This window comes from Astyanax mexicanus, chromosome 13, assembly GCF_023375975.1.
Source record: "Astyanax mexicanus isolate ESR-SI-001 chromosome 13, AstMex3_surface, whole genome shotgun sequence".
Lineage (NCBI taxonomy): Eukaryota > Metazoa > Chordata > Actinopteri > Characiformes > Acestrorhamphidae > Astyanax > Astyanax mexicanus.
This window is the reverse complement of record NC_064420.1, coordinates 3,300,009-3,317,390: the sequence shown is the minus strand read 5'-3', so window position 1 is coordinate 3,317,390 and position 17,382 is coordinate 3,300,009. Positions and strand designations below refer to the sequence as shown.

Genomic DNA, 17,382 nt, shown 5'->3' with positions numbered 1-17,382 from the left:
CAGATTTTTAAGTGGGTATTCTCGCCTGTACAGACTCTGTGGTGTTGTTAGGCGTGACATAAACAAGGAAGGTGAGTATTTCCTCAGCTCTGTGTATTTAAAGCTGTATTTTTTTGTATTTTACCGTTTTAAAATCGATTTTTCAAGTGAAATATAATTTAGAATTTAATCAATTAAATATTTATTTTATATTTTGTGTCTGTTAGACTCAACTCTATTACGCTGGCGTTTAGCTGCGTTAAATATACAGAAACATACCAGTCAAAATATGGATACACCTTTTCATTCAGTGTTTTTATGCTTTATTTCCTGATTTAATTTACTTTCTACATTGTAGATTAATATTAAAGACTAATTGTAATGAAAACGATTAAGGGACACATATGGAAAACTGTTTGTCCTACACAAAACTCCCCTGAGAAACATATTCCCTCGTGAAGACACTGAGATTAAAATACCTAAATAAATGTGATGCTTATTTATAAAAATCTAAAATATAAAACATATTATGGTTTGTTTAACACTTTTTATTTACAGAATAATTCCACATGTTCCCGTAAAGCTTTAATATAGTCTCCAAAATTAAATTTACAATATAAAAAATAAAATAAAAAATAAAGTAATAATAATGATAATAATAATAATAAACACTAATTGAATGAGAAGAGGTGTTTTGACTGGTATCTAACTAATGTTTTATGGACTCTGTTAACAGCATGGAGCCCAGACACAGGAAGATCCTCCAGCAGAACAGAGCTCACCTGGTGAAGACCCTAGATCCTTCAGGTGTCCTCGATGGACTCTTGTCAAGAGGCATCTTCAGTCAGGACATGATAGATGAGATAAAGGTGAGATGAGGAAGAGCGTTCTAAGACAAGATAAAGAGGTCTGTGTAGTGCTAAACAGGTTCAAGATACAAAAAGAGAGCTAATATGGAGCTTTAAAGCTGACTTAAATCTGAATCTGCATTTTGTACATTTAAATTATATCTTTTTAAGGTTAAAAACTGTAATTAAATTTCAACTAGGGGTGGCCAATATAATATCACAATTTTTTTGGCGATTTATGACAAAACACTGAATTAAGGTCATGATTTAAAATCAGTTTTCTGCTGCCAAGATTATGGAGGATAAATAATGAATAAAATAATGAATAAAAATAAATAAATGAATAAAAACGTAAGTAAATCACTCGATAAAAGTAATATGGTGATTAAAACAGTAAACAATAATTATAATTAATATAAAAATAAATATCTTACATTGTTATGTATGGGTTTATTTTTTTCTTTTTATTTGTTTGTTTGTTTATTTACATAACTATTTATTTCTGCTTTAATTTATTTATTTCCCGATTTATTTATTTCCCGATTTATTTATTTCCCATTTTATTGATTTCTGTTTTTTCTTTTCCTTTTATGATAATGAAGGGGATGTCCAGCAATGATGTCATGGTGTCTTAGAGCGATCCTATTGGTTGATCGATGTCAGATACCCTAGATTGATTGTACATGTCTTGCTCTTGGCAACGTAGAAGATTATTATAAAACACGTCCCTTCATTATCATATAAGGACAAGGAAATAATAATAAATAAATAAATCAGTGAATAACAAATAAATGAATGCAGAAAAAAAATTAATGCATAAATAAATAAAATTAATTAAAAATTAAACAATGTTAATAATGAAACCTATAAATAACAAATAATTAGGATATTTATTTTTTATAGATATGTATTTATTTTTATATTAATTATAATTATTCTGTACCGTTTTAATCACCATATTACTTTTACTGAGTGATTTACTTACGTTTTTATTTACTTATTTACTTATTTTACATTTTGGCAGTTTTGGTCCTACATACAAAATAGCAACACATTACTTCCAGAGAAGTACTCACACGCACTGTTGCTATTTAAAACGAAAAATTAAGGCTGTTGGTGGGGTGTAAGATAGCAATGAGAATTGTGACTCATCTTGTGCACGGTGTAAGATAGAGTCCAAAGAGTGCTTTGTAAAAACTGTTCTATAACTGTTTCGCAGAGCTCTGGGGCCAGACGTACTCAGGCCAGGCAGCTGGTGAAGGACCTGGAGACGAGAGGCCGTCAAGCTTTCCCAGCTTTTCTGGAGTGTCTTCATGAAACCGGCCAATCCAGCCTGGCGGAGCACCTGGAGAGTGGAAATCCTCTACCTGTACCTGCTCCCCTCCCTGTGCAGCCCACTGTAATCCCTCTCCCTGTCAGTGAGTGCGATTCTTCTGTATGTTTTTACTTTACATTACATTACATTACATTACATTACATTTGGCAGGCGCTTTTGTCCAAAGCGACTTACAATAGTGAAGTACAAAAGTAATAAAAATTAAAGGTAAAACATTTTTAGATAGGGCTTAAAGGAGGTTGAAGGGAAATAATGGGGTAGAGGAGTGAAGGAGGGGAAGAAGGAAATGAGGTTAGAAGTAGTTAGTGTTAGGAGTAGGTGTTAGGAGAGTAAGTGCTCTTTGAAGAGCTCTGTCTTCAGCAGTTTATTATTAAATATAGTGAGAGATTCTCCTGATCTGGTAGTAGAAGGTAGTTAGTTAGAGGTGTTAGGAGAGTAAGTGCTCTTTGAAGAGCTCTGTCTTCAGCAGTTTATTATTAAATATAGTGAGAGATTCTCCTGATCTGGTAGTAGAAGGTAGTTAGTTAGAGGTGTTAGGAGAGTAAGTGCTCTTTGAAGAGCTCAGTCTTCAGGAGTTTATTAAAGATAGTGAGAGATTCTCCTGATCTGGTAGTAGAAGGTAGTTAGTTAGAGGTGTTAGGAGAGTAAGTGCTCTTTGAAGAGCTCTGTCTTCAGGAGTTTATTAAAGATAGTGAGAGATTCTCCTGATCTGGTAGTAGAAGGTAGTTAGTTAGAGGTGTTAGGAGAGTAAGTGCTCTTTGAAGAGCTCAGTCTTCAGGAGTTTATTAAAGATAGTGAGAGATTCTCCTGATCTGGTAGTAGAAGGTAGTTAGTTAGAGGTGTTAGGAGAGTAAGTGCTCTTTGAAGAGCTCAGTCTTCAGGAGTTTCTTGAAGATAGCGAGAGATTTTCCTGATCTGGTAGTAGAAGGTAGTTAGTTAGAGGTGTTAGGAGAGTAAGTGCTCTTTGAAGAGCTCTGTCTTCAGGAGTTTATTATTAAATATAGTGAGAGATTCTCCTGATCTGGTAGTAGAAGGTAGTTAGTTAGAGGCGTTAGGAGAGTAAGAGCTCTTTGAAGAGCTCAGTCTTCAGGAGTTTATTAAAGATAGTGAGAGATTCTCCTGATCTGGTAGTAGAAGGTAGTTAGTTAGAGGTGTTAGGAGAGTAAGTGCTCTTTGAAGAGCTCTGTCTTCAGGAGTTTATTAAAGATAGTGAGAGATTCTCCTGATCTGGTAGTAGAAGGTAGTTAGTTAGAGGTGTTAGGAGAGTAAGTGCTCTTTGAAGAGCTCTGTCTTCAGGAGTTTCTTGAAGATAGCGAGAGATTTTCCTGATCTCCTGTATGTTCAGTAGTCATCACCACAGGCTCGACAGTGCAAATATTATCACAAACTATATATGAGCCACAGTATAATTAATTATGCTGATAAATATAAAGTCTGTGCTCTTCCTGTCTCTGCTTTAGGGTCGGAGCTAATCTGAGAATAACTACACAGAATCAGACACAGTTAAATTAAACACAGTTTCTCCGAAAATTAGAATATTATAAAAGACCAATTGGTATTTTTGGCAGTACTGTGGGCAGTGTGCCAGCAGTAAGTCCTGCTGGAAAATGAAATGCGCATCTCTATAAAAGTTGTCATCAGCAGAGGGAAGCTGTAAGATATGAAGTGCTGTGAGATTTTGTGGGAAAACAAAACACTGCACTGACTTTAGACTTGATAATAAAACACAGTGGATCAACACCAGCAGATGTTGCACATGTCTCTCAAACCAAACCAACACTGATCTTGGAAACTTCACACTGGTTCCTCGATTTCCAAATAAAATGCAAAATTTACGGATGGTCAGTGACCATCAATTTATTCTTAAGCATGCTGGGGAAATATATAAATTTTTAAATATTGCAGCAAATGTCAAATATGTAACCTGTTTTAATCCACTGTGCCTCTTCATCACTGTCCCATGATTCCACAGCCAATCCTGAAAACCCCGATCGAGCTGATGCTCCTCACAAGCTGGTGCCACTAAAACCACCCAGCCTGTCTGTGGATTTACTTCCCAGCCCATGTAAGTATAAAAAACAGAGAAGGCTTACTGTCATCGATTTTTTAATAACAAAAGATTTTTTTTATATATATAAGAAAAAGCTATTTTAAATCCGTTAGCGTTTAGCGTTTTGGTTCAGTATATAACAGATATTAGCAGATTAATCTTGATGAAACATTCACAAAGGTAAAATTGGGTCCATAAGGGCAGATATTTCAGTAATAAGGCGTGTGATACTGTGATAGGGGGTTTATCTCAAAACCACATTAGCCAATCATATGTAGGTAAGTATTTTGTAGTACTCACAATTTTTCGTTTTGCACGTGGGTAGTGACTTGTGCATTATTTTTGCATGTGCATTAATGGTTTTACTTTCGCGTAGAATAATTTCCTCTGGCAAAAGTGTAAACAGCTTTAGGTGCAAAAAAGCCCATTTTTGGAAGGGTAGTAAACTGACGATGAGTGTGATAAAGAATTCAGCATCATTAATCACTTATTTCATTAAATTTGTGGCATTAGAGCATAAAAATGAACTTAAAGCTGCTGTTTTGTTATCAGCTCCCTGCTGGCTCCCTCTTTCAGTCCGTGTCTTGTATACAGCAGCGTATAGAACAAATACACACACACACATACACACTATGTATTTGGTGTACCCTAATAAGTATGTTTTATAATATTCATAAGTACAAAAGAGCAGGGCTGCAACAATTAGTCGATATAATCGACAATGTTGAACATTTAAAATTGTTGACTACAAATTGCATTGTCGATTAATCATTTATTTGTAACAGTACTGCATTACACAAAGTGCTGGGGACAGAAGCACAATGGGAGATGGGTAATTGGTTCACTCACACAGTTTACACCCAACAGAATATATATTTACCAAATAAATATCAGTACTTTCTACGTTTAAACAACATCTAGACATTTAAATGCCTTTTAAATCTCCCATGGCAGAAATAATCGTTGACTAATCGACTAATCGAAAAAATAATCATCAGATTAGTCGACTACTAAAATAATCATTAGTTGCAGCGCTACAAAAGAGTATAACTTTTTTATATTTTGTATTTTTGGAAGAATATAAAAGGGCGATCTCCATTAGATTAATGTGTGCACAAAACTTCTTTTGTGATTTGATTTTATAGAAATAGTAATGAACAAAATCAATTGCAAAGAAAAAATGTTTCTGTCATATTGCCATAACCCTACTATGCACTTTTAGTGATTATTATTAGGTTCTAGCGGAATATGTGTTCACTTTACAGCTCCTGACAAAGATGTTGCAAGACCCAGACCACCCAGGCAGAGGCGTGATAGCATCCAGGTAAAGACACACATCTATGCTTAATCCTGATTTGAATGTGTCTAATGTTTAAAAGTTTCTAAAGCGATTTTTTTCTGCCTACAGAGCTATAAGATGGATGCCAGTCCGTGTGGAATGTGTCTGATCATCAACAATGTAAAATTTGACCCTGCCTCAAACCTGAAGGAGCGTAAGGGGTCTGATATCGACTGCGACAAGTTGGAGAGAAGATTCCGATCTCTCAATTTTGATGTTATTGTCAAGAAGAACTTGAAATGTAAAGTAAGTATTTCAATAACGTCTTAGGATACATTAATTTTCAATACTTAGTGTCTTAATGCATTATTAATGAATAGTAGATAAGAACTGCAATAATATAAAAATGTTATAATATATTAATTATAATTGTAAACTACCGTTTTTTTCTCCCTGACAGCACATAAGACAAGAGTTGTCTTCTCTGGCTAAGATGGATCATTCCAAGTACGACTGCTGTGTGGTGATCATCCTGTCACATGGAACTGAGGTAATGATAGTAAAATAATAAAGGTACACTTATATAGGCTGTTTATCAATATGGTGTACACAAGTTTGGACTCCTGTACTCCCGAGGATGGGAGGACGCGGGACTTTTATTCTGTAATTGAAACAGCGGCAGACTTAATGACATCATCACCTTCTCAGGCGAGGAACAAATTTTCATTCACTTATACCATATACGACTTTACTACTGTACACAACACAAGCCTTATATTCACCATGACCAGAAGAAGCTCCGCCCACTTCTCTACTACAATACAGTTACTATATTCACTTATACCACTTTACTACAACTTTACTACTACTGTACACAACACAAGCCTTATGTTCACCATGACCAGAAGAAGCTCCGCCCACTTCTCTACTACAATACAGAGTTACTATATTCACTCATACCACTTTACTACAACTTTACTACTGTACACAACACAAGCCTTATGTTCACCATGACCAGAAGAAGCTCCACCCACTTCTCTACTACAATACAGAGTTACTATATTCACTAATACCACTTTACTACAACTTTACTACTGTACACAACACAAGCCTTATGTTCACCATGACCAGAAGAAGCTCCGCCCACTTCTCTACTTACAATACAGAGTTACTATATTCACTAATACCACTTTACTACAACTTTACTACTGTACACTACACAAGCCTTATGTTCACCATGACCAGAAGAAGCTCCGCCCACTTCTCTACTTACAATACAGAGTTACTATATTCACTAATACCACTTTACTACAACTTTACTACTGTACACTACACAAGCCTTATGTTCACCATGACCAGAAGAAGCTCTGCCCACTTCTCTACTACAATACAGAGTTACTATATTCACTAATACCACTTTACTACAACTTTACTACTGCACACAACACAAGCCTTATGTTCACCATGACCAGAAGAAGCTCCGCCCACTTCTCTACTACAATACAGAGTTACTATATTCACTCATACCACTTTACTACAACTTTACTACTGTACACAACACAAGCCTTATGTTCACCATGACCAGAAGAAGCTCCGCCCACTTCTTTACTACAATACAGAGTTACTATATTCACTAATACCACTTTACTACAACTTTACTACTGTACACAACACAAGCCTTATGTTCACCATGACCAGAAGAAGCTCCGCCCACTTCTCTACTACAATACAGAGTTACTATATTCACTAATACCACTTTACTACAACTTTACTACTGTACACAACACACGCCTTATGTTCACCATGACCAGAAGAAGCTCCGCCCACTTCTCTACTACAATACAGAGTTACTATATTCACTAATACCACTTTACTACAACTTTACTACTGTACACAACACAAGCCTTATGTTCACCATGACCAGAAGAAGCTCCGCCCACTTCTCTACTACAATACAGAGTTACTATATTCACTAATACCACTTACAACTTTACTACTGTACACTACACAAGCCTTATGTTCACCATTCCCACTTCTCTACTGGGCTTGAAGGAATTTGGGATTAACCATCACACTCTGGAGCAAAGCCGAAAATGACCATCCAGACTGTTATCAGTTTAGGTTCAAAAAGCCAGGGTTGGTAATGGTATTGGCATGTGTCAGTATGCTTTTCTGATGCAGCATTTTCTATTTCCAAAAGATCATCTTTACCTATCTTTACTCTACAGAGATTTCAAATCTGGATTATAATCACCTGTTAAAATCACCTTTTTGAAACCAGTACAAGTTTTAAATTGTTCTTGTTCATTTTTTGGAAGGTGTTGCAGGGCTGAAATGAAGGAATTACATTAATTAATAATAAAATAAAATAATAAACTAATTTAAGTTGAACAGATAGAACATGAACTATCTTGGGTTCATAATCTCTGTAAGCCACATACATAAACACTGCAACATAGTGTTTTTAGGAAACCTGTATTTTTTTATGTAACATTGCATTATTTTGAATAATCTCTGATGTTCAGGCGAGTCACAATCGATTCCCTGGAGCAGTGCATGGTGTGGATGGTCCATCTGTTCCTGTTCAGATAATCACAAACTACCTCAATGGCCAGAACTGTTCCTCTCTGCAGGGCAAGCCCAAGGTCTTCTTCATACAAGCATGTGGAGGAGGTGAGTACTTGATTCTTCTGCGCATGGTCATACAGCAGTGCACAAACCCATAGCACGTGCCTGTTGGCAGCAGAATAAACAAGCATTCTCTGCTGAGAAGCGTAGCTGCACTGTTAAAATAGCAATCCAGCAAAGTCAGAGTGCATCTGGCTCCTAAAGGGAATGGCATGTGACACACTGATTGGTTTATTGCTCATTACACCCAAAACACTAAGTAATTAATTAAGAGAATTAGAAGGTGTACTTTTCCCGTCGTTACGATAGCAAAGACACACTGACACGCCCTCAAATCAAATCAAGCTGCACAGTATGCACAGTATAGATTGCTAAAATAGGGCTCATAATGTTCAATTGATTCAAATCAATTGATTTGAGGTCATATAGTTACTGCATAAAAACATCAGCAGTTGTTTTTAGTGAAGATAACTGAAGACAATTTTTGTTTGTGATTATTTAGGCTAGAATTTCAAGGTTGATGTTGCTAACAAAATACAACTATTCCGTTGTTCTAATTAGTGATGTGGCCTTAAAATAATAACCCGATATTTCAGCGAATTTGTGCAAAAACAATATTTTTGCCTATATGAAAAAAAAACTAAAAGCTATTTAATTATTTTTTATGAATATATTACTGCAACAAAATAGATTCTAAAGTTTTATTAATGTAAGTGTAACAGTTTCTAGTATTTTAAATTTATAAGTATATTAATAATAACAATATACAATAACAGTAGATTTAAAACAGTCAGTTAATAGCAAATCAGTTGCATTGTACAGCAAAAGAAACCACTTAAAAATGATGAGTTTCTTTGATTTGACCAAATTGAAAACCTCTGGAATATAATCAAGAGGAAGATGGATGATCACAAACCATCAAACCACCAAACTGAACTGCTTGAATTTTTGCACCAGGAGTAAAGCAGCATGAAGTTATCCAAAAGCAGTGTGTAAGACTGGTGGAGGAGAACATGTTATGAACTTGATTTCTGAACTCTTAAAACTTTATAAGAGCAAACCAAATAAAACATGGAATGTTTTAAATACATAATACTGCAATTATTACAATATGGATTATTTTAATCACAATATTTCTATCACGATATATTGTGTAGGATACGGTATGGTACACTCCCAGTTCCCACGCATTTCTCTCAAGCCCCACAAACCACATCCCACCCAGGTGTTCACAGATAATAATCTATCGCTGTTAGATGGAGCTCTGAAGGTGTTTGCTCTGATGAAAAAAGTAAGGATTAAACATTTCCAGCAGAAATTGTGATTTATATCTTATAGTATATCTGTATAAAGTGTGTGTGTGTGTGTGTGTGTGTGTGCATGAGAAAGGGAGTGGGATTCTGCAGAACAACTGCAAGATGAGTCATACTGTGGCCTAAACCACAGTTTGTGCATCAAAATAAACCCGGTTGTGCTTTGAGCTGATTGAGAGAATAGTGTGGGCGTGTTTTCACAAAAAGGATATGGGGGAACTTTTCACCTCTGTTTTGTTTGTGTTTTTTATCTGTTTTATATATATATAGTGCATCTGGAAAAATGGAATATTATATTATTATATATATATAGTCACTTTATTTCAGTAATTCAGTTAAAAATAATAAAAAAACTCTATATATTATGCAGATGTATTACAGTGAGAGTGATCTATTTTAAGCGTTTGTTTCTTTTATTGCTGATGATTTTGGCTTACAGCCAATAAAAACCCAAAAATCGGTTTCTCAGAAAATTAGAATATTATATTATAAGACCAGTTGGTACTTTTGGCAGTGTGGGCGGTGTGCCAAATCCTGCTGGAAAATGAAATCCGCATCTCCATAAAAGTTGTCAGTAGCAGAGGGAAGAAGCATGAATTGCTGTAAGATTTTGCGGGAAAACAGAACTGCACTGACTTTAGACTTGATAATAAAACACAGTGGATCAACACCAGCAGATTTCATTTTCCAGCAGGACTTGGCACACTGAAGATGAAGTATAGAGAGACCGCTTGTGGTATGTTTTGTGTGGCAGATCAGAGGGATATTGGTTTTGAAGTGTCTCCAGATGAGGTGCAGCCCCTTGCAGGGGGAATTGATGACCAGCCAGACGCCATTCCCACATCGTCCAGTAGCGATTCGCTCAGCTTATCTGATGAAATTGATGCCAGGGCCACTCTACCCACGCCCAGTGATATTCTAGTGTCTTACTCCACTTTTCCAGGTACGTATACAGCTCTGGAAAAAAATAAGAAAGCACTTAAAAATAATGAGTTTCTTTGATTTTAACAAATTAAAAACCTCTGGAATATAATCAAGAGGAAGATGGATGATCACAAGCCATCAAACCAAACCAAGCTGAACTGCTTGAGTTTTTGCACCAGGAGTAAAGCAGCATAAAGTTCTCCAAAAGCAGTGTGTAAGACTGGTGGAGGAGAACGTGCTAAAATGCATGAAAACTGTGATTAAAAACCAGGGTTAATCCACCAAATATTATTTTCTGAACTCTTAAAACTTTATGAATATGAACTTGTTTTTTTTATTTATACACTTAATCTGATTTCTTTCTGGGGTTTTTTTTTTGTCAACTTCTAACTCAATAATCTAATCAGAATTGGATTTTTGTGTCTGATTAGTCAAGTTCTCATGTTAACAGCTTTGATTAGACCAAGATTCAAAAATCTGATAAAAAAAAAAAAAAAAAGAATTCAGCTTTGTAATAAGATTTTTCACTGCATGTATACAATTACTCTGATTTCTTTTGGGATTCTTAGGCTTTACATGCGTGCAGACGTATCCAGGTATTACAGATGCTCATTTAGAAGGATTTATAAGTTTAGACTTTTTTTTAGTATTTGTAAGAATACAGAGGAAGATGTAAGAATGGTTGCATGGTGTACTTTTAGAAATCATTCAAAACTCAACATATTTGACGGTGAAGTTTATAAAAATGTTTACAATGTACAAGTAAATGTACAAAAAAACATAGAAAGAAGTTTAAAGTTATATCAAAAGCCTCAGTGAGCTTACAGGCTGGTTGTAAACCACTTGGATTGTTGAAAAAGTATGATTTTCACTCATTGAAGTAAAGTATTAACAATGGGAACAGCACCTCCTTGTGGAGAATCATCAGCCAGGTTAGCATTTGCCAGCAGCACTAAATGAATGAATGAATAAATTCTGTTCCCAGGATATGTGTCATGGAGAGATACGCTCACAGGGTCTTGGTACGTGGAGACGCTGGATCGCGTCCTGGAGGAGAATGCTGCCACTGATGACCTCGTCACTATGTTAATGATGGTATGACTCATTAGTGTGTGTGTGTGTTACTGTACCAGCAAATTATTGGCAATATTTTCTATTTATTGAATATTTTATGGAGGAGTTGCTGTTTAAACAGAATGTCTTCATAAAAAGATATATATATATGTGTTTATAAGTGATCTAATGGAAACCTCTCATCACTAGTGCAGATTTAACATAAACGAACTTGAGGTCTGGAAGAGCAAAACCTAAAATCATATTTCAGGTTTCCATAAACCTAAAATTGAGTTTGCAATGTAGTGATTAGTCTTCCTTGGAAACATTCTTTTAAAATGTCTCAGCTCTCAGCTCTGTGGACAACGGTAGTTCAGTTCAACTTCTAGAATGCGTTCGAATTTTTAATTTCTAGTACTAGTGTTAGTGCAGTTATTAATCTGGAAGCATTAACCCATATTTGTTATGCAAATTATTCATTGTGTGGCTCAAGTTTCTACAGATAAATCATGTTTATACAGAGCCTAGTGATGTATTAGTGCTTTTATTTGGCAACATAAAAATGCCGTCGCTATTGTCAAGTTTAGAAGTTAAAAAATATATATTTATTTATGCTTAAATTGGAATAAAAATCTGAATAAAATTCTCACTATCTCTCCATCTCTCTCGTACACACACAGCTGCTTCTGTTTGATATTAAAGCTCAGCACATTTTAAAATATATATATAATTTTAAAAAGCATCAGAACTACCTTGAGATATTAGAATAAAAATATAAAGTAAAAAAGGCTCCATTTTTATCTCCCTCCCAAAAATAGAGGGAAATTTGTAAATATTATTTTTTAACTAAAAATATCTATATTCGATGTCACAATACGATATATTGCCATACTTTGCACAATAATCCTAATTTATTTGAGTTTTTTTTTTCTTTTCTTTTCTTTTTCTCTAAAGGTGAACAATGAAGTGTCTCAGATATCCGCTAAAGGCCTCTACAAACAGATGCCTGGGTCCTTCAACTTCCTTCGCAAACATCTCTACTTTCAAGCGCCGGCCACATAAGATGCTGAAGTTGAAACAAGACAACACAAGACACTGATTTACAATGATAGAATTTTAAAATTATTGGAAGACAGCAGAATCAACATGCAGGGATGTGGGTTACTTTTTAGTATGTGGCTAATCAATGTACAATAAAGACAGGATCACTGTCTGTAGAGGCACCTGCCATTGTGGTTTGGACCAAAAAAAAGGACAGGATTAGTTTCTCAGGGGGTCTTGAGGTAATTTTCTCTTTTACGGGGGAGTCTCTGTGATTTTATTCCCGTCCAGAACAACCATGTATGTGTTTTGCTACTACTGTGTTTCGCTGAACTCCGTGGTCCTCCGGTCATTTTAGTTCTGTCCGGATGGACACATCTGAGTTTCGTCACCTCACGTTTAATAAAACAGCTATTTGTCCACTGCCGCACACTGTAATACACTTTGGGCACATGTTTCCACGGAGATCTACGTCAAAAACACAACAGCGAGTGGAAATGGAGGAGCTACTGAGCGCTGCAATGTCATGTGACCGAAAAAGCCTAAAAAAAAAAAAAAACTCACTGATCCTCCTGTTTTTTCAGTTACAGTCCGGATGCAGGAGTTTTATCACTGAATAGACGTGTGACATATTTTACACAGACGTCCCCCTGATAAACTAATCCCGACCAGATAGGGCTTAAGTGTATACGATGTACCAAAATCATTAACCTTGGTTCAAACTTTGGTCTAGACTTTAAGGTGTGTATGAATTATCAGTGTGTCAGTGATTTTTTTTTTGATAGTTTTGAGAAAAACTGAAAACTTGAGAAAATGATAGCCATTTAAGATGATGTACTTCAATTCAAATTAAACTGTGACTGTGGGTTTAGAAACGTGTGAATTGTGTTGTGTTTTGAGACTCTTTTCTTGGGTGTTGAGGGGGTGGCTGATTTTTCACACTTACCAGCTCCTCATTAGAAGCAATGCTGGCGCTGCCAGTCCTTGGCATTCATGCTTGGCGCTAATGCCGTGGCTCAAACTGTGTAAGTGCAAGGAAAAACTCTGAATGTATGTCTGTGCTGCAGTGTTGCAAGATGCATTTCTGCTTGATTCAGTCCTTTATGATAATGCGATTATGTTTTTTCCTCAGAAACCTTGCATTTCACTGATGGGTTAGAGAGATAAACAGTGTCTGGTTATGTTAATCTGTTTATCTCTCACAGGACTTTTCTTGTTTTTTTTTTGTAAAGCTTGCACAACTTGTACAGGTTAAGGGTTATTTTAGGATGTAGTAAGTAAACAACATGTTTTAATACGGTCAGCCCAAACAGCAAGGTTTTGGCCTTAATGTTGTTTTTTTATTATTTTAATTTTTTAAATCTAATACAACTCAAATGACTTTTTATTAAGTCTGTATAATATATTTATGTGCTTCAGTTAGAAGTATCTTATTGCATCTTATTGGTGTGTAACTACAAGAAAATACTTCAGCGTATTTTTACCCTGACATTTCCTGTTCTCTTCATACACTCCTTATAGCAGTTTGACACCAAGCAGTCAAACAAGCATGCTGTCTCCGACCACCCTATTAATAAATTCACACTTTCTATAATACAGCAGTGTGCAGAAAAACAGATTCAGTTCCGGCATATTTTTGCCAGTCCAGTTATAGAGCTTAAATACTGACATATGTTTTATTATTATTTTTTAATAAAATAAAATATCTAGTGGCGAAATTAATTTTTTTTTTTCTCATTTTGTCTTTGGTTAATTTTGGTTTATTTTATTTTTTTGTGATTTTTCAATGTGGCTCTTATGTTCAGTATAGTTGCTCATTAATACTCAGAAGTGAAAACTTCACCACCTTGTAAGTGCAAAACACATAAAGCCTTTCACACAATCTTTATAATAAATGTAAAAATGTAGGTTAACTTACCTTAAATGAGAAATGTATGTAGAAAAAAATACACAATCACATAATACACGATCACACACAATAATTCCACCTTAACCGCACAATCACACTAGTTCCAACGTAAATGTTACCGCTATACTGCCACAATCAGACTAGTTCCACCTTAAATCCTGCTACTATATTCCCCACAATAACACTAGTTCCATTCCAACCTGGGGTACGTTTCCCAAAAGCGTAGTTGCTAACTACGTTAGCAACTTACTTAGTCTGGACGATGCAGCTGCGACGCAGGTGTTTCCCAAAAGCGTGGTTGGAACTATGGAGGTAACCACGTTAGTAACTTGCATAGTGCAGCACTTAGTTAAGCTACTCAGGTGTTTCCCAGAACCGTGGTTCCAGCGAATGTTCGCAACTACCGTGGTTCAGCTGCGTCGTTCCAACTACAGCTCTAGACCTGTCGTTAAGAGCTTAGTTCCTGGTGGTTAGTGCAGACGATGGACGGTAGGATTCAGAAAGCTGATAAATCACATTAATATTGCTGCACGAGGATTTAAGATATCAAAAGTACCTATTTCTTTTTAATGTTTGTGTTTATTACATTAATTGAGCCACTTCACTTTTACCAATGTGTGCCCAGGTAAAATAATACAATTCAGTCCTTTTTTTAATGTATGTCTTTAACATTTAGCTTTATTTGGCAAACATGAATTCAGTGTAGTGAAAAGAGAAGTGCTCTTTAGCTAAAATGTATTTTACAGTCTTGGAAAGATGTATGCCAATTATTCAAGCAGGCATCTCTTGAGTAAAGATAACTTGTGCTGTGAACATTTATGAAATAGTTAATAATTATTTTTTTAAACCCATTGTGCTATATGCACTCTGTGAATAAGATATGCAATAAGCAGGTGTTTTGAATTACCTAATTATCCTCTGCAGGTAACAGGGCCAGACAGAGTGTGAATAAAGAAAATTTATTATTTAGCCAATACAACGTGTTTCTAGGCCTATACAAATGTTATCAATTACTATTTGTTAAATAATATATTACAGGAAATACGTAGAAATATGTAGGCTACATTAATATATATGTAAAAAATAATAACATTAATTGCCATTATGAAAAAAAACATTAAGAGAATAAAACCACGACTGGGATTCGAACTAGGCGTCCATTCGGTGTCTGTCGAGTTTTGCTACCCTGTCAAACCGTATTATCCTAGTGCATATTTAATTTTTAAATATAAAATTGCTAGAAAAAGCCCCATATTTAAACATGCTTTCGGTAGAATATTTGGAAAGCCTGAATCAAAATATCAGGAGACAGTTTTGGGTTATTAGGGTGATTATAAACCTTATTTTTTTATTATTGCTAACTTATAATTACTTTCATTATCATCAGCTGTCATTTACGCATTTGTAATACTCAGAAATAATGGCAAGGGGTTTCTGGTTTTTTAATGCAACCAAAAAGAACAGAATTACCATAAAAAAACAATAAATAAATAAAAAATGTTTCCACGCATGGGCGCTGGTGTTGAGAAGCACATCTCGATGGGTTGCACAATTCGACAGAACACCGCGCGCTGCACGTCGTAGGCGCTCTGCTGAACCACTGAGTAACACATTTCTCATGTCTCATTTTAATAAGACTTCTTCAGAATGGTGATTATTTTATTTAAAAAAAATATTGCAATAGCAAATATGTGTATGTTTTTTTTAAGTAACACTGTCTGTTACAAATAATAATGAATATATAGCAATTATTGTCTACATTTTACTTGCAGTTCATTGTTATTTTATTAATAGTATTGTTGTCCGTTATGTTCTGGTGATAATTACAATATAAATAGCCTAAATGATACATTAGTAACATATTTTTGGCATAATATTTTAAAGATTGTGAGTTTTGCACGTTTTCTGCTGGGAAAGTCTGGCCGAACACATCTGGAAACACCTTAGTTAAGACCACGGTGGTTCAAACCAACATAGTTCAGACTTCTGTGGTACCAAGAAAGTAGGATGGTTTCGGGAAACGGTCGTACTTCAGATGTTAGTTAGTTTAACGATGCATCGTACCACGTTAGTTCAATGCTAGGCTCCGTCGTTGTACGGGAAACGCACCCCTGAATGTTATCGCTATTTCCCCACAATCGCACTAGTTCCACCTTAAAAACCCTGCCGCTATATTTTCATAAACTAGTTCCGCCTTAAATTTTGCTGTTATAATGCCACAATCAGTTCCACTTTAAATGTTGCTGCTTTAAACGCAGCCACTATATTTCCACAATTGCACTAGTTCCACCTTAAACGATGCCGCTATATTTCCCACAATCAGACTAGTTCTACTTTAAATCTTCCTACTATATTCCCCACAATTACACTAGTTCCAACCTAAATGTTGCCGCTAATTCCCCACAATCACACTAGATCCACTTTAAACGATGCCACTATTTTCCTTCAATCACAGTAGTTTCACCTTAAACGCTGCCGCTATTTTTTTCACAATACTAGTTCCGCTTTATTCCCACAATCACAAAAGTTACACCTTAAACGCTGCTGCTATATTCCTACAATCCCACTAGTTCCACCTTAAACGATGCCGCTTTATTCTCACAATCACAGTAGTTACACCTTAAACGCTGCCACTGTATTTCCAGTCCCACCTTAAACGATGCCGCTATATTCCAACAATCACCACTAGTTACACTAGTTACACCTTAAACGCTGCCACCACATATTCCTCACAATCACATTAGTTCCACCTTAAATTCTGCTACTATATTCCCCACAATAACAGACTTATTTATTTGCTGTTTTCACCTACAGGCCACCCCGTTCAGCTGATCGGTAATTAGATGGAGTAGGTGGGATGGATTAGTGGTTGGAGCTGCTGGAAGGTGAGTCTCCAGGGGGATTTCTCAATACCAAGAAAGCAGAGAACAAACTTTTGTTATTGGGAGAAACTCTTTGCCTTATTGAGATGCTGTGTGCTTGTGCTTGCTTTTTTATTGCATTAAATTATAGACTATAAGAT

At 35.7% G+C, this 17,382-nt stretch overlaps 2 protein-coding genes across 3 annotated transcripts in view; both read left to right on the top strand.

The window, feature by feature from the left end:
• Window positions 1–13,864, top strand: casp9 (caspase 9, apoptosis-related cysteine peptidase). Of its 2 annotated transcripts, XM_049486461.1 has the most exons (11): window positions 1–71; window positions 716–848; window positions 2,047–2,245; window positions 4,136–4,228; window positions 5,479–5,537; window positions 5,622–5,798; window positions 5,953–6,042; window positions 8,018–8,165; window positions 10,188–10,376; window positions 11,343–11,452; window positions 12,365–13,438. In XM_049486461.1, the coding sequence occupies exons 2-11, from the start codon at window positions 717–719 to the stop codon at window positions 12,470–12,472; spliced, it is 1,305 nt and encodes a 434-aa protein (XP_049342418.1). In that variant the 5' UTR covers window positions 1–71; window position 716; the 3' UTR covers window positions 12,473–13,438. The 2 variants fall into 2 exon arrangements, with proteins under 2 accessions (XP_049342418.1, XP_049342419.1); XM_049486462.1 differs by lacking the exons at window positions 1–71; window positions 4,136–4,228 and having other exon boundaries at window positions 12,365–13,864.
• A 2,808-nt stretch (window positions 13,865–16,672) lies between these two features.
• arhgap4a (Rho GTPase activating protein 4a) overlaps window positions 16,673–17,382 on the top strand; it is a 32,558-nt gene continuing 31,848 nt past the window's right edge. Inside the window, exon 1 of the mRNA XM_049486459.1 lies at window positions 16,673–17,245. The gene's annotated coding sequence lies outside the window, so the exon portion shown is untranslated. The remainder of the gene's footprint in view (window positions 17,246–17,382) is intronic.